This window comes from Calidris pugnax, unplaced genomic scaffold (assembly GCF_001431845.1).
Source record: "Calidris pugnax isolate Ruff unplaced genomic scaffold, ASM143184v1 scaffold11, whole genome shotgun sequence".
Lineage (NCBI taxonomy): Eukaryota > Metazoa > Chordata > Aves > Charadriiformes > Scolopacidae > Calidris > Calidris pugnax.
Genome location: NW_015090803.1, coordinates 2396246 through 2417721, shown reverse-complemented (window position 1 = coordinate 2417721; position 21476 = coordinate 2396246). Strand labels below are relative to the sequence as shown.

The 21476-nt window shown below is 38.3% G+C and overlaps 1 protein-coding gene across 1 annotated transcript in view; it reads left to right on the top strand.

The window, feature by feature from the left end:
- The window catches only part of STT3B (STT3B, subunit of the oligosaccharyltransferase complex (catalytic)), a 30389-nt gene extending 10003 nt beyond the window's left edge, over positions 1-20386 (top strand). Inside the window, exons 5-15 of the mRNA XM_014937817.1 lie at positions 2426-2524; positions 3686-3832; positions 6038-6086; positions 7719-7873; positions 9615-9826; positions 10653-10840; positions 11324-11495; positions 13875-14048; positions 15075-15188; positions 16491-16703; positions 18706-20386. Coding sequence (XP_014793303.1) covers positions 2426-2524; positions 3686-3832; positions 6038-6086; positions 7719-7873; positions 9615-9826; positions 10653-10840; positions 11324-11495; positions 13875-14048; positions 15075-15188; positions 16491-16703; positions 18706-18786 — 1604 coding nt within the window. The 3' untranslated portion in view covers positions 18787-20386. The remainder of the gene's footprint in view (positions 1-2425; positions 2525-3685; positions 3833-6037; positions 6087-7718; positions 7874-9614; positions 9827-10652; positions 10841-11323; positions 11496-13874; positions 14049-15074; positions 15189-16490; positions 16704-18705) is intronic.
- Positions 20387-21476: the final 1090 nt, after the last annotated feature.

Sequence of the window (21476 nt, the reverse complement as noted above, 5' to 3'; positions counted from 1 at the left end):
CCTTATAAATTATAGCTGTGAAGTCAATGCAAATTGTTTCTCACAGTTTCAAAACCCACTATAAGACAATAACTTAGGGCTATAGTTTTTTTTTTTTTTTTTTTTTTTTTAAGTCCTTGACAGTAGTCAGTATCTTTCATTCAGATCTTACTGGCTTAATAATTAAGAAGTGCTTATGATCCCAGTTTATTAGCATTAGCAGAGCTTGTATGGGTAAAAAACCCTTTATTCTGATAAAGGAACTGTTGATATTATGTTCTATTATTGCTTGTAGTTTCTCTTGCAGTTTACTGTATCTTTAAAAAGTAAATGGTTTTACATTTGGAAAGGTACCGATATATATAGATTTAAATTATGCTTTGCACACTTTAGAGACTTGGTAGTTTTCATTTCAATCTGGTTTGGGTTTTGGGTTTTTCTCTGTACAATTTAAAGTTCTGTATACTTTTCAAAATGTTTAATAATAAAATGACTCAAGGATCTTCCAGAATTTAAAACTTAATTTCAATAACTCTTTGTTCTATGTATTGGATTTTATAATTTAAATAGTAAGTGAGCATATATATTTATATCAGCTGCTTCAGTGTTCTAAAACTTCAGATGATTAGTGTTTATTTCTGATTATTATAATGCATCAATTGAAAATGTGGTCAATATTGGATTGTACTCTGGAGAAATTTTTCAGTAGGTTTTTCCTGTTTGTGCAGGATTCTTTGTAAAATGAGTTTGTCCATAGTAGGTCAGAATGTTTTTGTTGTTGACCTAGTCAAAGCCATAACCTTGAGAATGGATTGGAGGGATCAAAATCAATGTCTTGTTTTTGCAAAGACTGTGCAAACAATAGAATGTAAAGGAACGTGGAAAGCTTGAGATGATATATCACCTTGATATAGCCAAGTTCCTAGAAAAATTGCATTGCTGGGGAAATTGCTCCCTCCTGCTCCCCACCCCCCAATACTAGGCAGACATATGGGATAGCTTTTTGAAAGAAGTGGGAAGTGAGGAATGGAGGAGGGAGAAGGGCATAGAAAGTATAACAGTTGCAAGCCTAGGCTACAACTGTTACACCTACAGTGGTCTAACAAATGTGAAATGTAGTGATTTATGCCAATCACTGAACTTCCACAGGATGGCAGTGTTGTAATACTTTCATGGTACAATAAATGATTTATGTTGTAGTGAATTCTTAAAAATTGAGCATTTTACAGCAAAAATGTATTTCAGTGGCATAAGAGGGACTAGATCAGTAGCTAGGCAAAGTGGTGCAATACAGACGCTTGAAAGAGTACACCAGAGAAGACAGAAGGTGGCTGGAAGTACCATCACAGTCACTTGTGTGACTTTTGGAAAGCCTAGGATACCCTGGGAGCATAATCCCCCAGTGAGAACCACACAGGTGCTATGGAAGCAGCACCACTGGTAAATGACATGCTCCACAAGCCTGTTCTCATGGAGGTTAGCAAAGGATTGTATGAGCACAGAGATATCCTCATAAGATTGAGGCTGTAATAGAGACAGTGGTTTATGATTTGTAGGAATTTAAAAATCTGGGTGGAGGATTTTTGCTGTTTGCCTCTGAAGGAACAAAACTTTGTTTGGACTTTAGGTTGGCTGGTTATGTCAAATGTGATCAGACTTAGAGTTGATATTTCTCTCTTCCACTCCCTTCTCTCCTTGACTGTGGAATACTGAGGACCCAAACCCTGTCCAAAAAAAAAGTACATGAATTTTAATACATACATACTAATCATTCATATTATTAATATTAATATAAATTATTTTCTTGGCCTCTACTTTCTGAGGGGCTATGAGTCCCCATTGTTGATATAGATCCATTAATGCATATGCTTAGAATTAATTTTTAATTCTATTGCTTTTCAGTTTCTTGGCATGCCTCTGCTCTTGTGGTTTTTTTTTAAAAAAAAACAACCACCAAAACAAAAACAAAAAAACAAGCAAACCTCTTTGAATTTTCTCAATAAGCAGTGGACTCTTAAATGTTCTTTTTCTTTGAGGTCTGGTCTCTTCAATTTCTCCTCATATAGAAAGTCTTCTTTTGTCATTTGTTATCTGAGAGCTATTTCTCCCACCCATGACTCACAAAAACAAGATGGGAAGAGAAAACTGTATTTCCAACTAGCCTCTTAGGTAGATGGTTTATTTCCCTAGGAGGAGAAAAGACAGTGCAATTAGGAACAATACTTTGCTACTTCCTCTAACATTCAATACAATTTATTCTACCCAAAGGAGGAAAAAATAATTGGGGTGGCTGATATATTTAGAGTGACAGGGTTCTGTTTCAATGTCAGTGAAGTTGGGGGGAGGATGGACTCTACTGTGGAACCAATGCTTTTTGAAATGCATGTATTCACCTTCTTCCCACCTTTCTCTTCTTCCCCTCTCTTCACTCTTTTTTTTTTTCTAGCATATAGCACTTTCTACATTGTGGGATTAATATTATCGATGCAGATACCTTTTGTGGGCTTTCAGCCAATTAGAACAAGTGAACACATGGCAGCTGCAGGTAAGAAAATTAAATGTCTGCTTCCAAACAGCCTGCTTAGCACAAGACAACCTCAAACCCTTGCGGCTCTGTTTCCTTGTGTTAGAAAGAACACATACTAACAAACCAAATTGTTAGAGAAAAAGAGCTACAATTTAGTGTCTGTAGGGAAGTTTTCTTTCCAATTGACACATTATACTCCTTTCTGTGAGCTAATGGAGGTAAAATGCCTCCATAACACTGGATCAGTTACATGTTCTGACAAGCATTTATTTTACATATTGATAATCTCTGCTGTTTTGCAATGTAATGTTGCCTTCGAGCATTGTACAATTGAAACATTCCTTATTGGTAAGCACAGATTTTACTGAGCAATTTGGTTTTAGAGTTGATAGTCTTCTGTAATTTTTCAAAGTGGGTTAAATACAAATGACTTAAAAATCAGCCTCCTGATTAGTAATTTAAATAATTGATTTCAATATTGTTTGATTCTTTTTATTTCTTTAAACTAAGTTGATTTTTCAATTGTTGTTAAGTCAGACATCTTGATTTCTTGACAACAGTAACCTCTCCTGAGACTGATAGGTTTATGTTTAACTGCATACGCTGTTTGTGTGGTGTAGTTTAGTTTGTTAGATTCCTCAGGTTTTTTTTTATGTATAGTCACCTATCAAAACGTATTTAAGACAGCAATTGGAATATCATTAAAATTTACCAGAAAAATACATTTTAAGTGGAGATTTTTTTCAACGGTCTGAATATAATGTAAAGTGTAAATATTGTCAAACCGTATTTTGCGTTTGAAGAATTTTGCATGTATTTAGGCAATAGAGTTAGTTAACCAGTGTTTTTGCCATAATCAATGCAATCTAGTTTTCAGATTATTTTTCTCCCTTGCTCCAATTTAATTTGGGAGCAAAGAGGGGAGTGGGTGTTGGAGCTCTTGGTACCATATTTTGGCAATATTTTGGAGAGCATTTTCTCCCATTGCAAGTTTCTGTCATTGCAAGACAGTATCATCCCTGTTAAGTATTAAAGGGTATTTGTCAGAAAGTGATTTTATACTAGTTTTTAGATGTAAGGGTGTACCCTACATTTATTTTTCTAATTCATCTGTAGTCAAAGTATGTCAATTGTTTGAACAGCTGTTGCATTTAAACAAAAACTTTCCTCTTTCTTTAGGTGTTTTTGCACTGCTGCAGGCATATGCTTTTTTGCAGTATCTGAGAGACAGATTAACAAAGCAAGAATTTCAGACATTGTTCTTCTTGGGTGTCTCACTAGCTGCTGGTATTGTATTCCTGAGCGTCATCTATTTGACATACACAGGTAAATTCATGTGAAACTAGTTGACCTTTGAAGCATGTAAACTGGATGACCAATGTTTGGTTTACAAGTAGTTACTAAACAAGTAGTTTACAAGTAGTTGTTGGCAATGCCACAGCAAACCAGTGTGCATGTTACTCTGTATTACTGTGTTGGGATTCACTGTGCTTTCTGGGCTGCAGGAAAAGAACCACACATCTTTGCAGCATCGTTCCAATATTTCAGGTTTATCTGCAATCCCCATGATGATGCAAGAAGTCAGACTGGATGAGGAACATAACTATAGCCAAAGCATATTATGAAGATATATATAGCTAATTTATTCTGAATAGCATTGATCACTCAAAGTCAGATTGCTTGCTCTATGAAATACTTGAACATGATTCCTGTGTGTCTGGAATTAATCTGCAAGTTCTACTTTAGAATACTTAGCATCTCTGTTTGTTTGGAAGTCTTCTAAAACTTGATGGTTTATGATTTGCCTTTCAGTACATATGAGCAGTTCCTACTAAATAATTAATAAAATATTTCAGACTGGCATCACAACAAAATGCGGCTTCTAATCTTAGTGTGCCGCTAAATATGTCTTCTGTTTCAGTTCTTAGGAAATGATTTCAACTTTCAACTGAAATTTACTGATCGGTATCAGTGCTTCTGCAGATGGAGCAAACCTCATTGCCTCAGCTTCTCCTGCTGTGCTGTGAGCTCTGGGCTCCTGACCATCTCGCAGCGCTCTAATCCCTTTCTGCTTTCTTAATAATCCTCTTGCAGAAGGGTGCCCACGTCTGGACCCTGTATCCCAGGTGCAGCAACTGGAAGAAGAGGTTTGAGGTTGTGAAGTCCTGCCTGCCATGAGGCATGTTAGCTACTCTCTTCAGTTTAGCACTGATCATCTTTTGGCCTCTGGGGTATTTTCACTTTTTACCAGCCACCAGCTGGACCCTGATCCACTGACTACAGCTTTGAGCTTGTCAGTACAGACAATTTTCAATCCATCAAATGGTCTGTTTGTCCGGCCTATTCTTTAGCTTATAAATGAGAAATGAGGAAAATGGTTTAAAAAGCATTTAATAATGTATTTCAGGAGGCTGTGCTCCAAGATCTTTTCAGGGATTCAGGTTACTGGCCTGTAGTTCCCTGCGTATTCCTTTTTGCCTTTCCTAGAGTTGTAGCATTAGCCATTTACGTCCTCCAAGGGCCTCCCTTATCACTGTGATGGAGATGGTGGGTACTTATCACGTTGGCCAACTCTTTCAGCACACCTCAGATGAATGCCATCTAATGTCATGTTTTGGATACATTCAGAGAAGACCATAATCAGTAGTTCCCCATCTGCTGGCAGCTCCTTCTTGTGCACGCAGTAGGTTGGGAGCAAGCTTTACATCTGAAGACTTGAAGGGAAACATGTCTTGCAAAATATTAACTACAATATTTAAATGTCTAAACTACATATTGCACTAAAACTTTCATTCAAATTATACTAATTTTAAATATCAGGTAGAGTTACTGTGTCATTCTCAAAGTCTTGGGTAATGAATAAAAGGGTTTAACTTTCTCTTTTTTCAGTTTGTATCTGTCTTCAGAAGGAGCTGAAACAGATGCAAGGAAAGTGAAAATAAAATTTAAGAAGAATCTTACCAATAACTCTAAATATTGATTTTTATCTTTCATAATAAGTGTTTCGTTTCATCTTATATTATTCAAGTATCTAAAGGCTTTATTTAAAAAAAATATTTAAAGCTTATCAGCATGTCTAGTAGCAACTTTTCTATCCCATGCCAAAGAGAAACAATTGGAAAACAGTGCTTCATTGAGTAATACTGTTTTGGCTATAGATTGTTGCCAGTTTCCTGCTCAGATATTTTAGAAGAATTAATTACTTTCTTATCAATTAACTTTTCTTTTTCTTATACTTCCTTATGGACTATAGGTTGCTATCTGTCATATTCTTTGAGAAATATTTTCATTATTATTGCATTACTTTGATTTTGGAGGTGGTGTGTGTCTTGATACTCAACAAGTACAGTGTGATCCTGTGAGTGTATGCTTCTAAAACTAGCTTCATGGTTGGTAGACTTTATAGGCTGCCTAATGCAGTAGTTCACATATATTACAAGTTAATGAAATTTCTTTGGTTTTGTACTGGAAAAATTACAGCATTTAAATACCTAGGCAGCAAAATGTTTTTTTCCCCATTATCTTTTTCAGGTTATATTGCTCCTTGGAGTGGCAGATTTTATTCATTGTGGGACACTGGGTAAGTAGGGATAAAGGATATAAGGATTTAGATATCAATAGCATTCTACTGGAAACTAATAATCTTTTGCTCTCATCATCCTCGAATTTATTTAGTTTATCAGTCAAGGAGATTAGAGTGGGCTTTACTCAGTTATCTAAAGAGAGCATTTATAGTGACTGTTTAATGATCTTTGCAACCTTTTCACTAATTTGTCTTACTAAATTTCTTACTACTTTTGGAAGTCTTTGAATATGGAAAGGTATGCTTTTTTCTATATGAAATGTAGTGCTTCTTGGCATAAAATGAACAAAAGTTGTATCAACACTTGAAGACACATTTAAAAATTACTAAGAGTCTTAAACTTATGCTATTTTCATTGTGCAACATTGCATGACATCGCAAAGATGTTGCACATACGATCTTGCATGTTGCCTGTTCACTGTGTTCATACATCTGTTTTGAGTATACAGATGTCTACTCTGAACAATTCTGGTCTATTCATGTATGTTTTCATGGGTAAAAACCCGTGCTAGTTAACTCTTTGTTTTAGTAAATCTTTAAAACTCCAATCTTGGATTCTTTAGCCAGCCGGGATAATAGGAATAAAGCTGAAGGTATTTTTTTCAGACAAGTATTTGAGGTGTAATTCAATTGATAGATATTTTTTTATTATTTTTTTTAAGATTAAAAGCAGGGGTAGGAGAACTTAAAACTTTTGCAGTTCAGTTTTTTTCAAGCTTCTAAGTGCATTTCATACAGATTCTGTACTAACTCTGTGATAAATGTAGTAGAGTAAGTGTCAGTAAAGAAGCCTCAGATTTATTTGAAGAAATCTATATGTTGTTCTGTGCCTATAAATGAAGTGGTCTATACATATACAAAGCAGTAAACTTTTGAGGGCTTGTCTACATTAGAAAATCATATTGTGTTAAAACACACAACGCGGTTTTGAATGAGCACTAGATCTCAGTGAAGAAAAGGACATATGTTTGACACCTCTGTAGCACCTGGATTAGGTCCATACATAGAGCTGTCTTTAATACAGCACACAGTTTTGTCCTTGTCTGCACTGAGTATTTGACATGGTGTTTGGCTGACACATATTTCCAAGTGTAGACAAGGCCTGATTTACTCAGCATCTAAAAGGATGTGGGGGCATCAGTAACTGGTCCGGTATTTAAAACCATAACTTTCTGTACTAATTAAACAAAGGTATTCTGTGTAGAGGAGAGTTTTCAAAATGCAGTGTTGAAAATCTAGTAGGCTTACTGGCATGGATGATTATGTCTTCAAAATTTAATGATGGGGCTTCCGTAGCTGCGTGTTGTCATTTTGATTAATTAGGCTTCATATTTAGCCATAATAATAATTTAAAACCCCATAATTTTCATTCTTTTAATTAGTATGAAAATAATCCTTTATATTGGTGTTTTAAATAACTCTGTACACCATATACTTCCTAAATACAGTAAGACCTGGGGACTTTTTTTTGGTATGAGAGTTTCATCAGATTTCTACTGAATAGAGAGAGTGCTTGCCATTTTAAATTGAAATGCTTCCTTTGAAATGAGTTTCAGAATTCCTAATGTTTACAAGTTTAAATAACTTTATCTTTTCAAAATAATTTGAACTGAATTTTTTTCAAAAAAGGTATGCGAAAATTCACATCCCGATCATTGCCTCTGTGTCTGAGCATCAGCCTACAACATGGGTTTCCTTCTTTTTTGATCTGCATATTCTCGTGTGTACTTTCCCAGCAGGGCTGTGGTTCTGTATCAAAAACATCAATGATGAAAGAGTCTTTGGTAAGAAAAAATATTTTTAAATTGTTTTGAAAAATCTTGTCTTCAACTTGATTCTATTTTGGTTTTGTTTGCTCAAAGCTGGTATGTGGCTAGTTCTAAAAGGAGGTTTATAAGTGATGTGTTTAAAGGTGATAATTAGAAATTGCCTGCACCCAGCAGTACTTAAAACCTTTATAAAAATGCAGAGATTGGTGAAATGGTAATGGAGTGTTGTCCCAAGAGGTGGGATTGAAATATTTGTCAGTATGGGTGTGTTCTGCAGCTGGAGTTGCATGTTCCATACCCTGATCCTGCAAACCATGATGGGGTGCAGTTCCACAGTGCAGTTCAGCCAGACAAACAACACACTGCATGGGGAAGGTCCCAATCCTGCACAGGTCACAAGGCAGCAACTCTTCCTTGGGTGTCTGGCACTCATCCCATCACAGGTGATGTTTCAAAATGCCTTTTCTTTCCAGATTTTCTGCTGTTTTAGTGAATGGAATCACTTGCTGTGGAACGAGTGCTAGATAAGGCACAAGCCTGAGAGGAGGTGTGGGATCTCCCAATGTTGGTGACAACGAATAGTTTATTTGTACAAAGCTGTACTGTGAAAGCAGACTTTAAGACTATGAATGAGGGTATAATTTGAAGTTGTGGCCCATATGGAAGAGTGAAGATCACTCGGGACTTGGGCTTTCATAGGGACAGGAGGCTCCAGACTAATAGAGCTGCCTCTTAGGATTACCTAAGAAGTATGTGAGCAGTGAGAGCATTTACTGTGTTAAATCCAGCAACTCTGGGGCATTCTGTGCTCTGTGGCTTACAACGAGCCCCTGTCAAGACCAGTGCTGGGCAACTCACTTTCAGCTTCCCACTTCTGCATCACCCATTTAAGTCAGCATAGAGAGACCTATGAATGAGAATGGAGAGCCATGCTACTTTCCTACACAATAGAAAATATTTCTGTAATGTAAGCTGATAAACCAGTATCACTTGATGAGTCCTGTGACAAGTGTTTCATAAGAGTATATTTTAAACTGTAGCAGGCAATGAATAAGAACTATTATTTGAACAACAGATGTTCCTAACCAGTGCGTACAGGTTTGTTTGGGTTTTTCTCCCTCCTAAAAAAAGTGTTCTGGATATTTCTTACTATTCTGAAAATCTTGGTTTGGGATTTTTTGGGGAGGGGAGTGGAGATAACATTGTTCAGGAAAACTTGCTTCAGAATAGGGCTCAGAATATTGTATTATTTGTCTGTATGGAATTATAATGTAGACAAGCCCCCAATTTGTCCACAGATATCTCTAACTTAAATTAAAATTTAATATTTACATGAAACTCTAACACTTCCTTTTGCTTTTTCAGTTTGAATAACTTGTTTGTTCTAGGGCTGTTTGACCTGTTCAATCAAATGAAGCTACGTATTATTCCAGTAGCATTCTTGGTGTGTGATATTAAACTTCACTAATAATCTATCTTCTGACACGTTATTAATGAATATGAAGATGGGGTTGCTTTATTGTTAACAGTTGTCAAGATGGACTTCAGGAAGGGTTTGAGGCTTAATAGGGAAAAACGTTAATTGAACTGTATCTCTGTAAATTAAAAAGCAATGAAATGCAGGATGCATACCCAAGGCTTTATATGCACATATGCTCGACCTGCTTCCAGTAGTAGTTTTATGGGGAGCGTGTACGTGTGCAGTCAGAACGAGTGTGATTTCCTAAATGTCACCAGTAGATGTGTCTCTTTGCAGTTGCTCTGTACGCAATCAGTGCCGTTTACTTTGCCGGTGTGATGGTTCGGCTGATGCTCACTTTGACTCCCGTGGTCTGCATGCTGTCTGCAATTGCTTTCTCCAATGTCTTTGAGCGTTATTTGGGTGATGATATGAAGAGGGAAAATCCACCAATAGAGGACAGCAGTGATGAGGATGACAAGAGGAACCCTGGCAACCTGTATGATAAGGTGAGGAAAGGGACCAAAAGTTAGAAACCAGCTGCTTTTGTTCTTTTTTTTTTTTTTCTTAGAAAGCCTTAAATACTACTATTGGTCTGAATCATTAGCGTTTAAATTTAGAACAAATATTTATGTTGAAAAAAAAAGTCAGTGTCAGTGTAGAAGTTGTTGTTTCCAGCTTGGTCAGTGCTGAGCCTTTAACCTACAGGAAGTGTCCATAGTTGACTACTAGTATTCTGTACTTTCTACAGAAGCTATGGCAGACAGTTGCTCGCTCTCCTTAACTAGTTACAGCAGCTCTGTCTCTGAATGCTTACCTCTTGCATTTCCTCTAACACATGGTGAAATTAAAGAATGATATATTTTATGAAAAAAATATTTCTATTCATAAACCTGCATACTGTCTTGATCATGAAGAAAATCCTGTTAGGGACTAATTTTTTTTTATCTCTTAGACTTTGTTATAAGGACCCTGACAGTGCATTAGCCTTGGGTTTCCCCCCTTTTCCTCACAGGAAATATCTGTGCCTTTCTTTTTACCACCCTGCCTTATAAAAGGGCATCATCGTACTGAGCCAAACCAAGGAAGTCATGCATTGACCCTCACATAATAGTTGGGTTTTTTTCTTCTGAAAGAGGCTTTCAAGGCATCTATTTTTGCAAGTTGCTGGATTGTCACAATATTCTTGTGCGTACTTAGTTAATTTACGCTACAACTTGGTCTAGCTTCATAGTATCCTGGAGCATTTCTGGGGATGTGGGGAAGAAAAAGGTGTGGGTTCCATTGTCAAGAGTGACAAGAATTGCCGTAACAGATATCTCTGTGTTTGTTCAGGCAGGCAAAGTGAGAAAACATGTATCTGAACAGGAGAAAACAGAGGAAGGACTGGGTCCCAATATCAAAAACATTGTTACTATGCTGATGCTGATGTTGTTGATGATGTTTGCTGTTCACTGTACCTGGGTAACTAGCAATGCCTACTCCAGCCCCAGCGTCGTTCTTGCTTCCTATAACCATGACGGGTGAGTAAGGTCTGAAAATAATCAGAGGGAAAAAGCCATTCTCTTCCTTTGCATTAGAAATTTGCTTTACCTTCTTTTAATCACTTATATTAAGGCAGAAACAATTCTTAATACTCTTAATTTTCAAGAAGATAAAACAGTTTCCAAAATATATAATGTAAATGCATAAAAATAATCCTACCCAGAGCTAATAAAACTGGTTTAAAAAAAAAGTTTTTGAGTCAACTGGGAAAACTTGTTTATGAATATATATTCGACTAGAAATGCATTTAAAATGCATTTAATGCATTTTGAAGATGCAAATATATCTTCAAAAACAGTTCAAGTTCTGGCAGTGCAGCTGCCGGTGGATTCCAAGTTATGAGTGCTGGTGGCTGAATCCCTCAGAGGGAGCCGAAGGCTTAATTGAGAGCCCACATGTATCACTGTGCAGTTAATGTGTTACTAGTATTAATATCAAATAAACTGAGCTCTGTTTTGCAGCACTCGGAATATCCTAGATGACTTCAGAGAAGCCTACTACTGGCTGAGGCAGAACACAGACGAGCACGCCAGAGTGATGTCGTGGTGGGACTATGGCTACCAGATCGCAGGAATGGCCAACCGCACCACCTTGGTCGATAACAACACTTGGAACAACAGCCACATAGCCCTGGTAAGGGTGGCGATTTTTCTATGGAGTAGAAACACCAAAATGTTTACATTGCAGTCGAGTAGGAAATTGTAAATGTCTGTTGTTAGATAGCATGATATTAGGGGAAAATTCCATAGAGTGGGAAACGCAGAGGTGGATGGAACACATTTTTCGCATTTCTTAGAACTCAAGTATAAAGAGTTTTGGGACTGGAAAGGAGGGATCAATTTTGCTTTTGGAGTTTCCATTTTGTTTCCTCGGAGTTTCCAAAACTTCACTTCTGCTTCAGTTTCTCTTCTTTGTGGGAGGACAGACAAAATCTAATGTCACCATTGCCTTTGTGATTAGTGCTTACCCGGTATCACTGCTTCTCTGGCATTATCCAAACAGGGGGCGTTTCAGTTCAGCAGGGTCTCTGCTGACTGGGTTTTTGAATGGCATGTGAAAACTGACCAGATGAAACAACACATTTTCAGGCATCTTGGAAATTAGAGAAAGTTTATGAATGGCAATGGGAGTGTTGCAGATTTGATGCGATTCTATCTTCTCAAATTGGCAATTAGACAAAATGTCTCTACGTATAAATTCTCTCACTTCTGATGAGTAAGTTCAACCTTTGTGCATGTGCTTAAAAGCAGGGCCTTAGCATTGCCTGCCGTTACAGGGGCACCACCTTGGGCCACTTAAACCTTTTTCAGAAATAAAAAAAAGCTCTGCATTGTAGCAGGGCTGCAGCCTTACCAGGTGCTGTGTCCTCATCACTCAGTGATGACATCAGTCATGGCTCTGTGGCTGTTTCTTCCCATAAGACCATGTGAGGAATGTGTTGGAGTAGTTTCTAGTCTCGTGTCAGTACCTATTACAGCAGTTGGACCACGTCTGCCAACAAGCAGCGTTTAAAACCAACAAATTAATCAAGCTGTGCTTTGAGCATCCCAAGTCCTGAGAAATGTGCGCTGGGGAAGGCTGGGGGGGGTGGGATCATATGTACATGGTTGTGACAGGAGCAGGGAACTCACATCAGCCAAAAGCAAGCTTGGGAAATTGTACTGCTGGTGCTAATATCAATCAACAAGCCTTCCCATATACTCTTAAGGTATTTTTCTCGTGTTTTGGTTGTTGACCTGACAGTGTGTGTTAGATGGATGTTCAACTCTGATAGCTCTATGTGCCTCCCACTTCTAAAAGAGGTAGAAGTGCAGATAGTATATCTGACCCAACAGATCCCTGCAGGACAAGGCACACCAGGTGAACAGAGAGGCTGGAAGTCATCTGTATTGCTTAAGCACAGTAACCATATACATCACAGCAATTACAGTGATGGTTTTTAATAAAGAATTCTCTCCAGTGTGACTGCTGGAACCATCAGCTTCCATTTTGCAATGAATAGTCCATCAAGGGGGGCCCAAGCAATACACATGTGTTGTGGCCAGTACCTGAAGTTGTGCAGTAAACGAGGCGTGCCCCGGAGACGTGTGCCAGATGAGTTCCTCCTGCACAGACATGGAAATCTGCCAAATAACTTCACACTGATTAGGATAACGGCCAAGAAGCTGAGGTTCCCAGTCTTTTTGACAGATTGCAGCCTAAGCTTGGCATTTTCTAATTACAATCTTAACTGAATGTTACCAATTCGGGTGCAATATTATTTATATTGTAGTTACTCCCTTTTACTACAGCGATACGTTATTATGCCTTAAGTACAAGAGCTTCAGTAACAAACAAAACTACTGAACTGAATGCCAGCTACTGACCCAAGTGAATCTGTTAAGTGTGGGAAGTGACCGGTATGGAAGAGGTGATGGAAACACCCTTAAAAAGCTTTTCAAAACCCAAACTGTATTACGCTTTTAACTCAAGGATGTCTCTATTCTGACATTTTCTTTGCATAAATTTACTTTGAGTTCAATGCTGAGGGTGCCTGTATGCTACTGTGTACAGTGCAACATGGCTGCTTTATTAGTGGAAGACAGAGCTCAAGGGGAAAAAAAAACCCAAGGAAATTACTAACATTTCAAATAACTTAATCACTTTGGGTTGTCTCTAAAGCTTTGAAAGTAAGTCCTAATTAGGTATTTTCTGCAACACTAAGTTTGTCAATACAGCCATGACTTGAAAAATCTGTAGATGCCACAAAAGGAAAACCCTTATTGATACATTCTATACTCAAAGCACTCATTCCAACACGCAGCACTTCTCTTACAGAGGAGAAAATATTTCAGTTTAAGTTTGGCTTTTGAGTTTATAAATACTCACAATGGGTTTTCTTTATCTAGAATGAAAATAGGGGCTTTGGTTGGCAAGTATGGATTGTTGGGCTTTGCTCTGTCAGGTATCGATCTGCGGATCTGCCTGATAAGCAGCTGTGCAGAGGCTTAGGATCTTTTTGCTGTGATACAGGTGGGAAAGGCAATGTCATCAAACGAGTCGGCGGCGTATGAGATCATGAGAAGTCTGGATGTGGATTATGTTTTGATTATTTTTGGTGGCGTGATTGGCTACTCTGGTGATGATATCAATAAGTTCTTGTGGATGGTGAGGATAGCAGAGGGGGAACATCCCAAAGATATTCGGGTAAGCATTCTTGGCTAAATACTCTATTTCTGTATGTTCATCTCTACCTTTTTTATTTATTTTTTTTTTTTATATTTTCATTTATGTTGTTGCTTTTCTGGTAGTGCTTATTACAGCAGAGGGAAATCGCTACTACTTATTGCAATTTTATTTGAAAAATGTGTTATGGGTTGTTTTCCTAGAACATTAGGAGTGCAGAGGCCTGTAGCCCAGTTTCTTTCAATATTTATGGTTTTCAAAGGTCAGTAACCTCAAAAACTTACCACTTTTTTTTTTGCATGATACTAAAAGTACAGACTGTCTTTTGTAATTCTTGTGTGCATGTCTCACTGTGCACCATCATACTTTAAAAAAAGTTTGAGTGTTCAGACTGTTTAAATAGTTGGCATTACAAATTTCTTCAAACTCTGTAATAGTAGGAGACCAGTTAAAGTGTTAATATTGACTTATGTAGAGTTTAAGTTATTCAAACATCTCAGAGATTGCAGAAGTCTGTAGTAATATTTGCTTAAGCCTAACAAAAACTTGTAGATATTGAGCACCTGCTTTAGGGAGTAGCCCCCGTGCATAATTTGATCTTCTACTGGAGATGAAAATGGCAGATATTTTTTATTTAAACACTGGGCACATATGAAGTTTATGGTAACATTGCAGATCCCGTACATTAACAATACAGTGCTTCTCACTTTTCTGAAGAATAATTTTGGTAGATGCCCCACTAATGTTTACGCTTTTGAGATCAGTTTTCCCATAACTGCTAACTGTGAAGTGACAAAACTTGTACCAGCACAGTCAGATGGATTTAGGAAGATGGGTCCATTGGGGTCTGGGTTACAAGCAGGTAGTTTGTAAATATATTACCTTTGTTTTCTGTTTTAAGACTAACTTAAATCAGCTTTCAAACTGCTAAAGTCAGTTTAGATTTTTTAAGAAGTTTTTTTTTTTTTGTGGAGAAGGGAATGACAAATGATCTTAGATGGGGGTTTAGTTTATATTGACTGTTTTTATCTTCTTTTCTTTTTAAAGGAAAGTGATTACTTTACCCCTCAGGGAGAATTCCGGGTAGACAAGGCAGGTTCTCCAACTTTGCTGAACTGCCTCATGTATAAAATGTCCTATTACAGATTTGGAGAGATGCAGGTCAGTGCTACAACTTCTACCGAGTCTGAATTGAAATGTGAGAAAGCAAATGTTATTTCGATATATTTTCCATCTTCTAGATTAAGTGTTCTTGTAGTAGCAAAATCGGAGGTAAGAGTCAGCTTTACAAATTAAAAGACATCTTAGGCATGGTCTGTTGTATCTAACCCTTAGAAAAATGCATTTCTGTCGCTCACCTACACTCCTACTTCACTCTTTGCCATCCTTCATGTTGCCCAGACAAGCGTCTTAATTCCCCTGCGCAGCGCGTTTGCTGAGGCATTAACTGTTACGTTGTGGAGAGCTTTAGATTTGTGTTTTGTAATAGCAACACAGAAGTGGAACTGTTAATTGACTGGTTAATCACTGTCAGAATCTCCCCCATTTCTATCCAAGTCACATCTGTGTAGTAAAGAACACAGCACTTACATAGTAAAGGTGTAATTCTCAGGGAGAGCTGTCATTCCCCTTTGGGATCATTAAGCAGAGGGATGTAGCTGAGGATGCCTGGTTTGCTGCTTGCTTCCCTCTTCACTCCCCACCAAGGGCCCTTTGTTCTGATGCATTAGCACAAGAATCCTTTATTCAGCTAAAATTGAGGCCACTGGATCCTATTTGTAACACGGGGGAGTCCAATTTACCTGATAAACTTAAACATGAACTATTTCTGACTTGTATGGTAAGCCATGGAAGTGCAAGTTATTGCCCTGTAGGAGAGCACAAGTGCGACAGGACACAGGGTGAAGGTTTTAAACTAAAAGAGGGTAGATTTAGACTGGATTTAAGGAAGACATTTTTTATAATGAGAGTGGTGAAACACTGGAACAGTTGCCCAGAGAGGTGGTAGATGCCCCATCCTGGAAACATGGACAGACAGGTTGGATGGAGCTCTGAGCAGTTGAAGATGTCCTGGTCATTGCAGGGGGTTGGACTAGGTGGCCTTTACAGGGCCTTTCCAACCCAAACTGATCTCTGATTCTACACGAGCAGCTATGCTCAAAAGCCACCACAGACTCTCACTTAAGTAGTTTCATCTCTGAAAGCAGACGTGATATTTCTGTTGAGACCTGAAGTGCTGACTCCTGCAACATCTGTAGGAGTAAGAATAGATGTGTCTCTTTCACTGTTGTAAAAAGAAAGTGCGAGGTTTTTTTTCTGTGTGGTAATAAGCAATGCAAGAGAAGTGTTGTCCTTTGACCAGCCCAGTTGAAAGCCTTGCCTTGTGGTATGAAGTACCGTAGTTTGCAGTGATGGGTGTTGCTCGTTTTGTCTTGAACTAATATGCCATTTTAATTTTTATAGCTGGATTTTCGGACACCCCCAGGATTCGATCGCACACGCAATGCTGAGATAGGCAACAAAGACATTAAATTTAAACATCTGGAGGAAGCCTTTACCTCAGAGCACTGGCTTGTTAGAATATACAAGGTGAAACAACTAGACAACAGAGAGACATTGGATCATAAACCTAGAGTAACCAACATTGTACCGAAACAGAAGTATTTGTCAAAGAAGGTGGGTTCCCAGTGAAGTGACTGAAAGGGGTCAGGAGATGGCAGTTTATTTTTAACAGAGAATCACAGAGCTGGTGAATTATGTATTTCCACTGGCCAGAGTGTTACGGATACTGTTCATGTTAGTGTCCAATATCAGACCTGCCTGCTGGTAATAATTGTTAATTTACTGTCTGCTTAACTTAAAAGCATGTGAAGACACAAGGCTAGATTTTTTTTAGGCAGAATGCTAACTGGAAATAGAGTGTGTCACTGGCTGTTACAACTCTTAAGTCTTCATGTAACTGGAAGTATAATCTCTAAAGTACATCAATTCATGTTTCAGTACCTATGGCTCACTAAGTAAATACTGTGGAAGTTGCTTTCTGACTTTGTTTGAAAGTAGTGATGCCTAGAAGTTTAAAAATGGCGATTTTGTATGAAATAAATTAAATATGAAACTTTTGTTGACGGAACTTTAGTGTCTGGCTGGTTACTGTTTGAAGTCATCTGCATGGTTTTAGAACAGTTAGCTGTGGTGTGCTACTTCAGCCTAGTAAGAGACACGTGTTACGAGGGAAACTGGGGAGACCCTTAGCAGTCCTCTCCTTCACATCTGTTTTCTATATATTCAAATATATGTTGCAAAAGGAATTCCAGAGTCCTGTCAGAAACAAATGTGTAACAAACTAAATCATTACAGGCAGAAAGCTTACACTGCGTGTGGAAGTACAAGTAAAGAATGTTGGAGGATAAAGATGCTAATTTTTCTGATTTGATGCAAGTTCCTAAAATAAGGCATTTAGGAGTTGCCACTGAAGGTAGCCTTACCTTGAAAGGAAATGATAAGCTTTGCTGTGCCTGTTGTGCACTTCAGTGTAACTCTGGGTCTTGAGTGACAAGGGCTGTGTTTATTAATGATAGATGCATCGGCCCCACTTAAGCTGTGGCTGTTGGTTCTCTGTGTAAAGACAGTTTTGATAAACATTGATGCAAATTCTGATCCACCACCAACTCCTGCAGCACAAACAGACTCTGCTTCCCACCAAGAAATGGGAGACCCAGCAAAGAGCATGGGGAGAATGTCTAAACTGGGATTTCTTAACTGCGTTCTGAGGGTCCCATTGGGAGCCACAGGTTTTCAGGAGCAGTTGCTTCCTTACTGGAAATTCAGTCCCTCTCCTGTCACTCTTCCTTATTAGGAATGACATTGCTCAAGCTCAGAGGCATTACATGTCTGAGATACATACTAATATGTAATACTATCTCTCTTTATAATATTATTATTATTTAAAAGAGAAAATTTATATTTAATTAACATAATAAAGCCTGCTGGTAAGCACAGCAAGTGTGGGAGCTGCCTACTGTCCAATTGGTTGTGGTAGGCGTGTTGAATGTACAACTCTACCTGCCAGGAGCTAACTGGATTTATAAACTTGGAAGTTAATTTTACCTAAGACTATCATTAATACTTCTCCCTTTACTACCTTAAAATATATATATATATCTAAAATATGCTGATAAAGACACAGGAGCAGAAAGCACTAACTAGTGTACAGACCAACAGCAGAAGACTAAAGACTAAAACGTTGTTATTCAGTTCTTCTCTTGCTTTTGGAAATGCTGCTTTGAGCAAATATAACTATTTATCTAGCATCTTGGGAACTTGTAAGAGAACCAAGCAGTGCAAAATATGCAACGTTCTACACCACTTCTACTCTTTGGACATATTAGAGCTTTATCGTGTTGGTTAATTATTCGTTCTGCCTCAGCACAAGCTTTGAAAACAATTCTACAGATCTGCTAGATGGGGCCTGCAAAAGTACATCTTGTGCAAAAGCAAGTGCTGGGCATGAATTAATAATCCCAACTTTAAAACTAATAACTAGATAATGCCTAGTTGAGGGTTTACCATTTGAGCTCTTTAAAATCAATCTAAAGATCAGGCGTTGAAATGCACATCATTAAACCGCGGTCAAGACTAAATCATTAACTAATACGTTTTATTCTGTTTTTCTTTTTAGACCTCCAAAAGGAAGCGTGGCTACATTAAGAATAAACTAATTTTAAAGAAAGGCAAGAGACCCAACAGGAAGACAGTTTAAATACACTGTTCTGATTGCTAATACGAAGCAGTTGTCCTTGAGATAACCAGTCTTTGCCTTTAGCTCGAGTCATGTTTCACAGCAACATGAGGGTACAGAACCATCATTGGTCCAGATTATTGTACAAAATTTTCAGGCAATGTCTGATTAAAAATATTGGCTTATTGAGAACAGCTGTTTTAGATTTGTAATGTGAAGCAAGACAGAGCTGCTATCCAAGTCTAGCAGCATTTTTTTTATTGGTACATATTATCCTTCAAATCTGTTGAGAATTTGGACTGACTGCACCAAAGAACCCTGTAATTTGGTCCTTGGCACATGCATACTTGTCAATCTTTTTTGGGAAACGCTGTTCAGCTGAATAGCAGCAGTACCTAAACTGGAATGGTGAAACCTAAAAAACGACCTGTTTTCAACAATTGTAAGAGGAAGCAGAGCTCTCTGAAATTCAGCTTTCAAAATCAGTTTCTCCCACAATTATTTTTCGATGGTTGTGTGGCGTTTTGTGTTTTTTTTTTTCCAGTGTCCTCTTACTGTGGCTGCAGGCTGGGTTTGCTCTGGCGTGTAAGAAGCAGACCTGCAGTTTTCAGGAGAGGTGGCAGGACAGAGGAACTGGGTGCTGGCTGGGACTGGAGGAGCTGCTTTGGTGTCAGGTGGGCTTACGCTGTCCTTCCTAAGGCAGAGCAGGCAAACCCTGCCCACCCCTAAGGTACAAGGGCTACATCTGCATCCTCCTGCAACATCTGAAATGACAGTAACACACAGCTCAGCACCCACTGCTTCACAACAGAAATTAAACTCTTTTAGCTAAATGTTTACATTGGTAACACAAGCATAGCCTGCTTAATGGGGAGAAAAAAATGAAAAAAAAAAAAAGGTTGACAGGTATCCAAACCCCCTTTTTTCTGTGGCTATCGGAGGGAGAGGATTTGCAAACCTCTCCCCCCCCCCTCACCGCCTCTCTCATGAGGGTAGAAGTTTTTCTGGAAATCTCTTTCTCTGCATTTTTATTTAGAGTGCTTAAATCAATCGAAGAAATTCCTGCTATAGTGCTATTTGCTTTGTCTGTCTTTTATACTGTTTTTTTTAAAGAAAAAAGAAAAAAGTGGTGAAAACTGTCAGATTAAATGCACTAAAATATAAATGGAGACTGAACATGTTCACTTTCCAGCTATAGGAAAACTTTATACAGACTTGAAAATTTTCTTTAATTAAAACAAAAGGGTTTTGCAGTTTGTTTTCCTGCCACAGGTTGTAACTTTTTATAGAAACAAAACTTGCATCAATAATTTGATGTAAAATGCAGAATAGTATGTACCTTTCATGAAGAAAATGTAAATTTACAGTGTTCTGTGAGAATGTTACTGCTGACTTCTTTCCCAAGGTGTAGAATATTTTTTTTGATTTATGAACTCATTTTTGACTCCGATGGTTTATACAGACCAATACTACAGCTGCAACATTTTCACAAAGGTAATTAAATCTGGATTTCTGGCCCCCTGTCGTTTGGAGATTTCATTTTATTTTGTTGCTTTAAAGCTCAATGCAGACCAGTTGTTGACTGTAGGGGAAAATAAAGTTAATTCAAGTTTTGTGTTAAGGGTGTTCTGTCAGTTTTGTTGTGATTAACTTGATAACGTGTTGCTTGTACTTCTAGTGATAAATTAAGTCATTCCAACTCCATAAGGTAAATCTGCTGACCTCATGAAGTTGCTGTAAGGAAGCCACAGCAGGTACTTACCGTCTCTGCAGCTGACATTTATTAAGCCAAGCGCAGGGAATGGCTTGTGCTGACGTTCAAGGTGGTTGCAATATTTTTTGGGAAGAGCATCCATCCTTCCCGAGCATCCTTATGCGATGCAGGAGCTGTAGTATCTATCTTGCTCCTTCCAAGCAAATCTGCATCCTGCCCCCTCACCACAGCTAAGAAATAAATGATAGAACATGTGGAAGACCATCTGAAAGGCAGCAGTAACTCAGCCTTGTTTTAAAACAAGGCAAGAAAAGGTTGCCCTCCCATCTTTAGGTATCTTTACGGTTCTGCCAGCTTGTTTTCCATCTTAGCTGACAATGTTCTTTTTAATGGAGCAGAAATAAGTGACTCATGTCAACTTTTACAGCATTTTTAAAGTTATGTGAAAGAAAAATGAGCCAACAACAGGGATTTTGACCAGCCTGGGCCTAAATTGCCTACCACTTACCTGAGCTTTCCTAAATCTAACTTGATTTCAAGGCTTCTGCCGCTGTTAAATGACATGAAATGCTGGAGTTGTTAAGGCAGCCACTGAGAAAAAGCAAAGTTACAAAGAAGAACTGGCAGGTATTGTATCACCTTCCTTGGTTCCTCAGGACCCTGCTTGCCAGGTTGGTTACCTGCTTCTCCACCTGCAGCCGAGAGTTACTCAGCTAAACTGACTCTGTCTCCACTTGTATCAGCCCAGAATACCAGTGTCTTGTATAATTACCAAACACACCCCCCATACTTGTTTTTTTCCTTTTGTTGTTCTACTAGGTCAAATTTGGAAGCCTAATTGTCACAGAACACTAAAATCTGAAAAGTGCTGCTGCTCCTCTTTGGTTGCTAAGGAACTGAAACTGTGTGTGTCTGGAGCCAGCACTGCCCAAGTTCTGCAGCCCAGAATACCAGTGTCTTGTATAATTACCAAACACACCCCCCATACTTGTTTTTT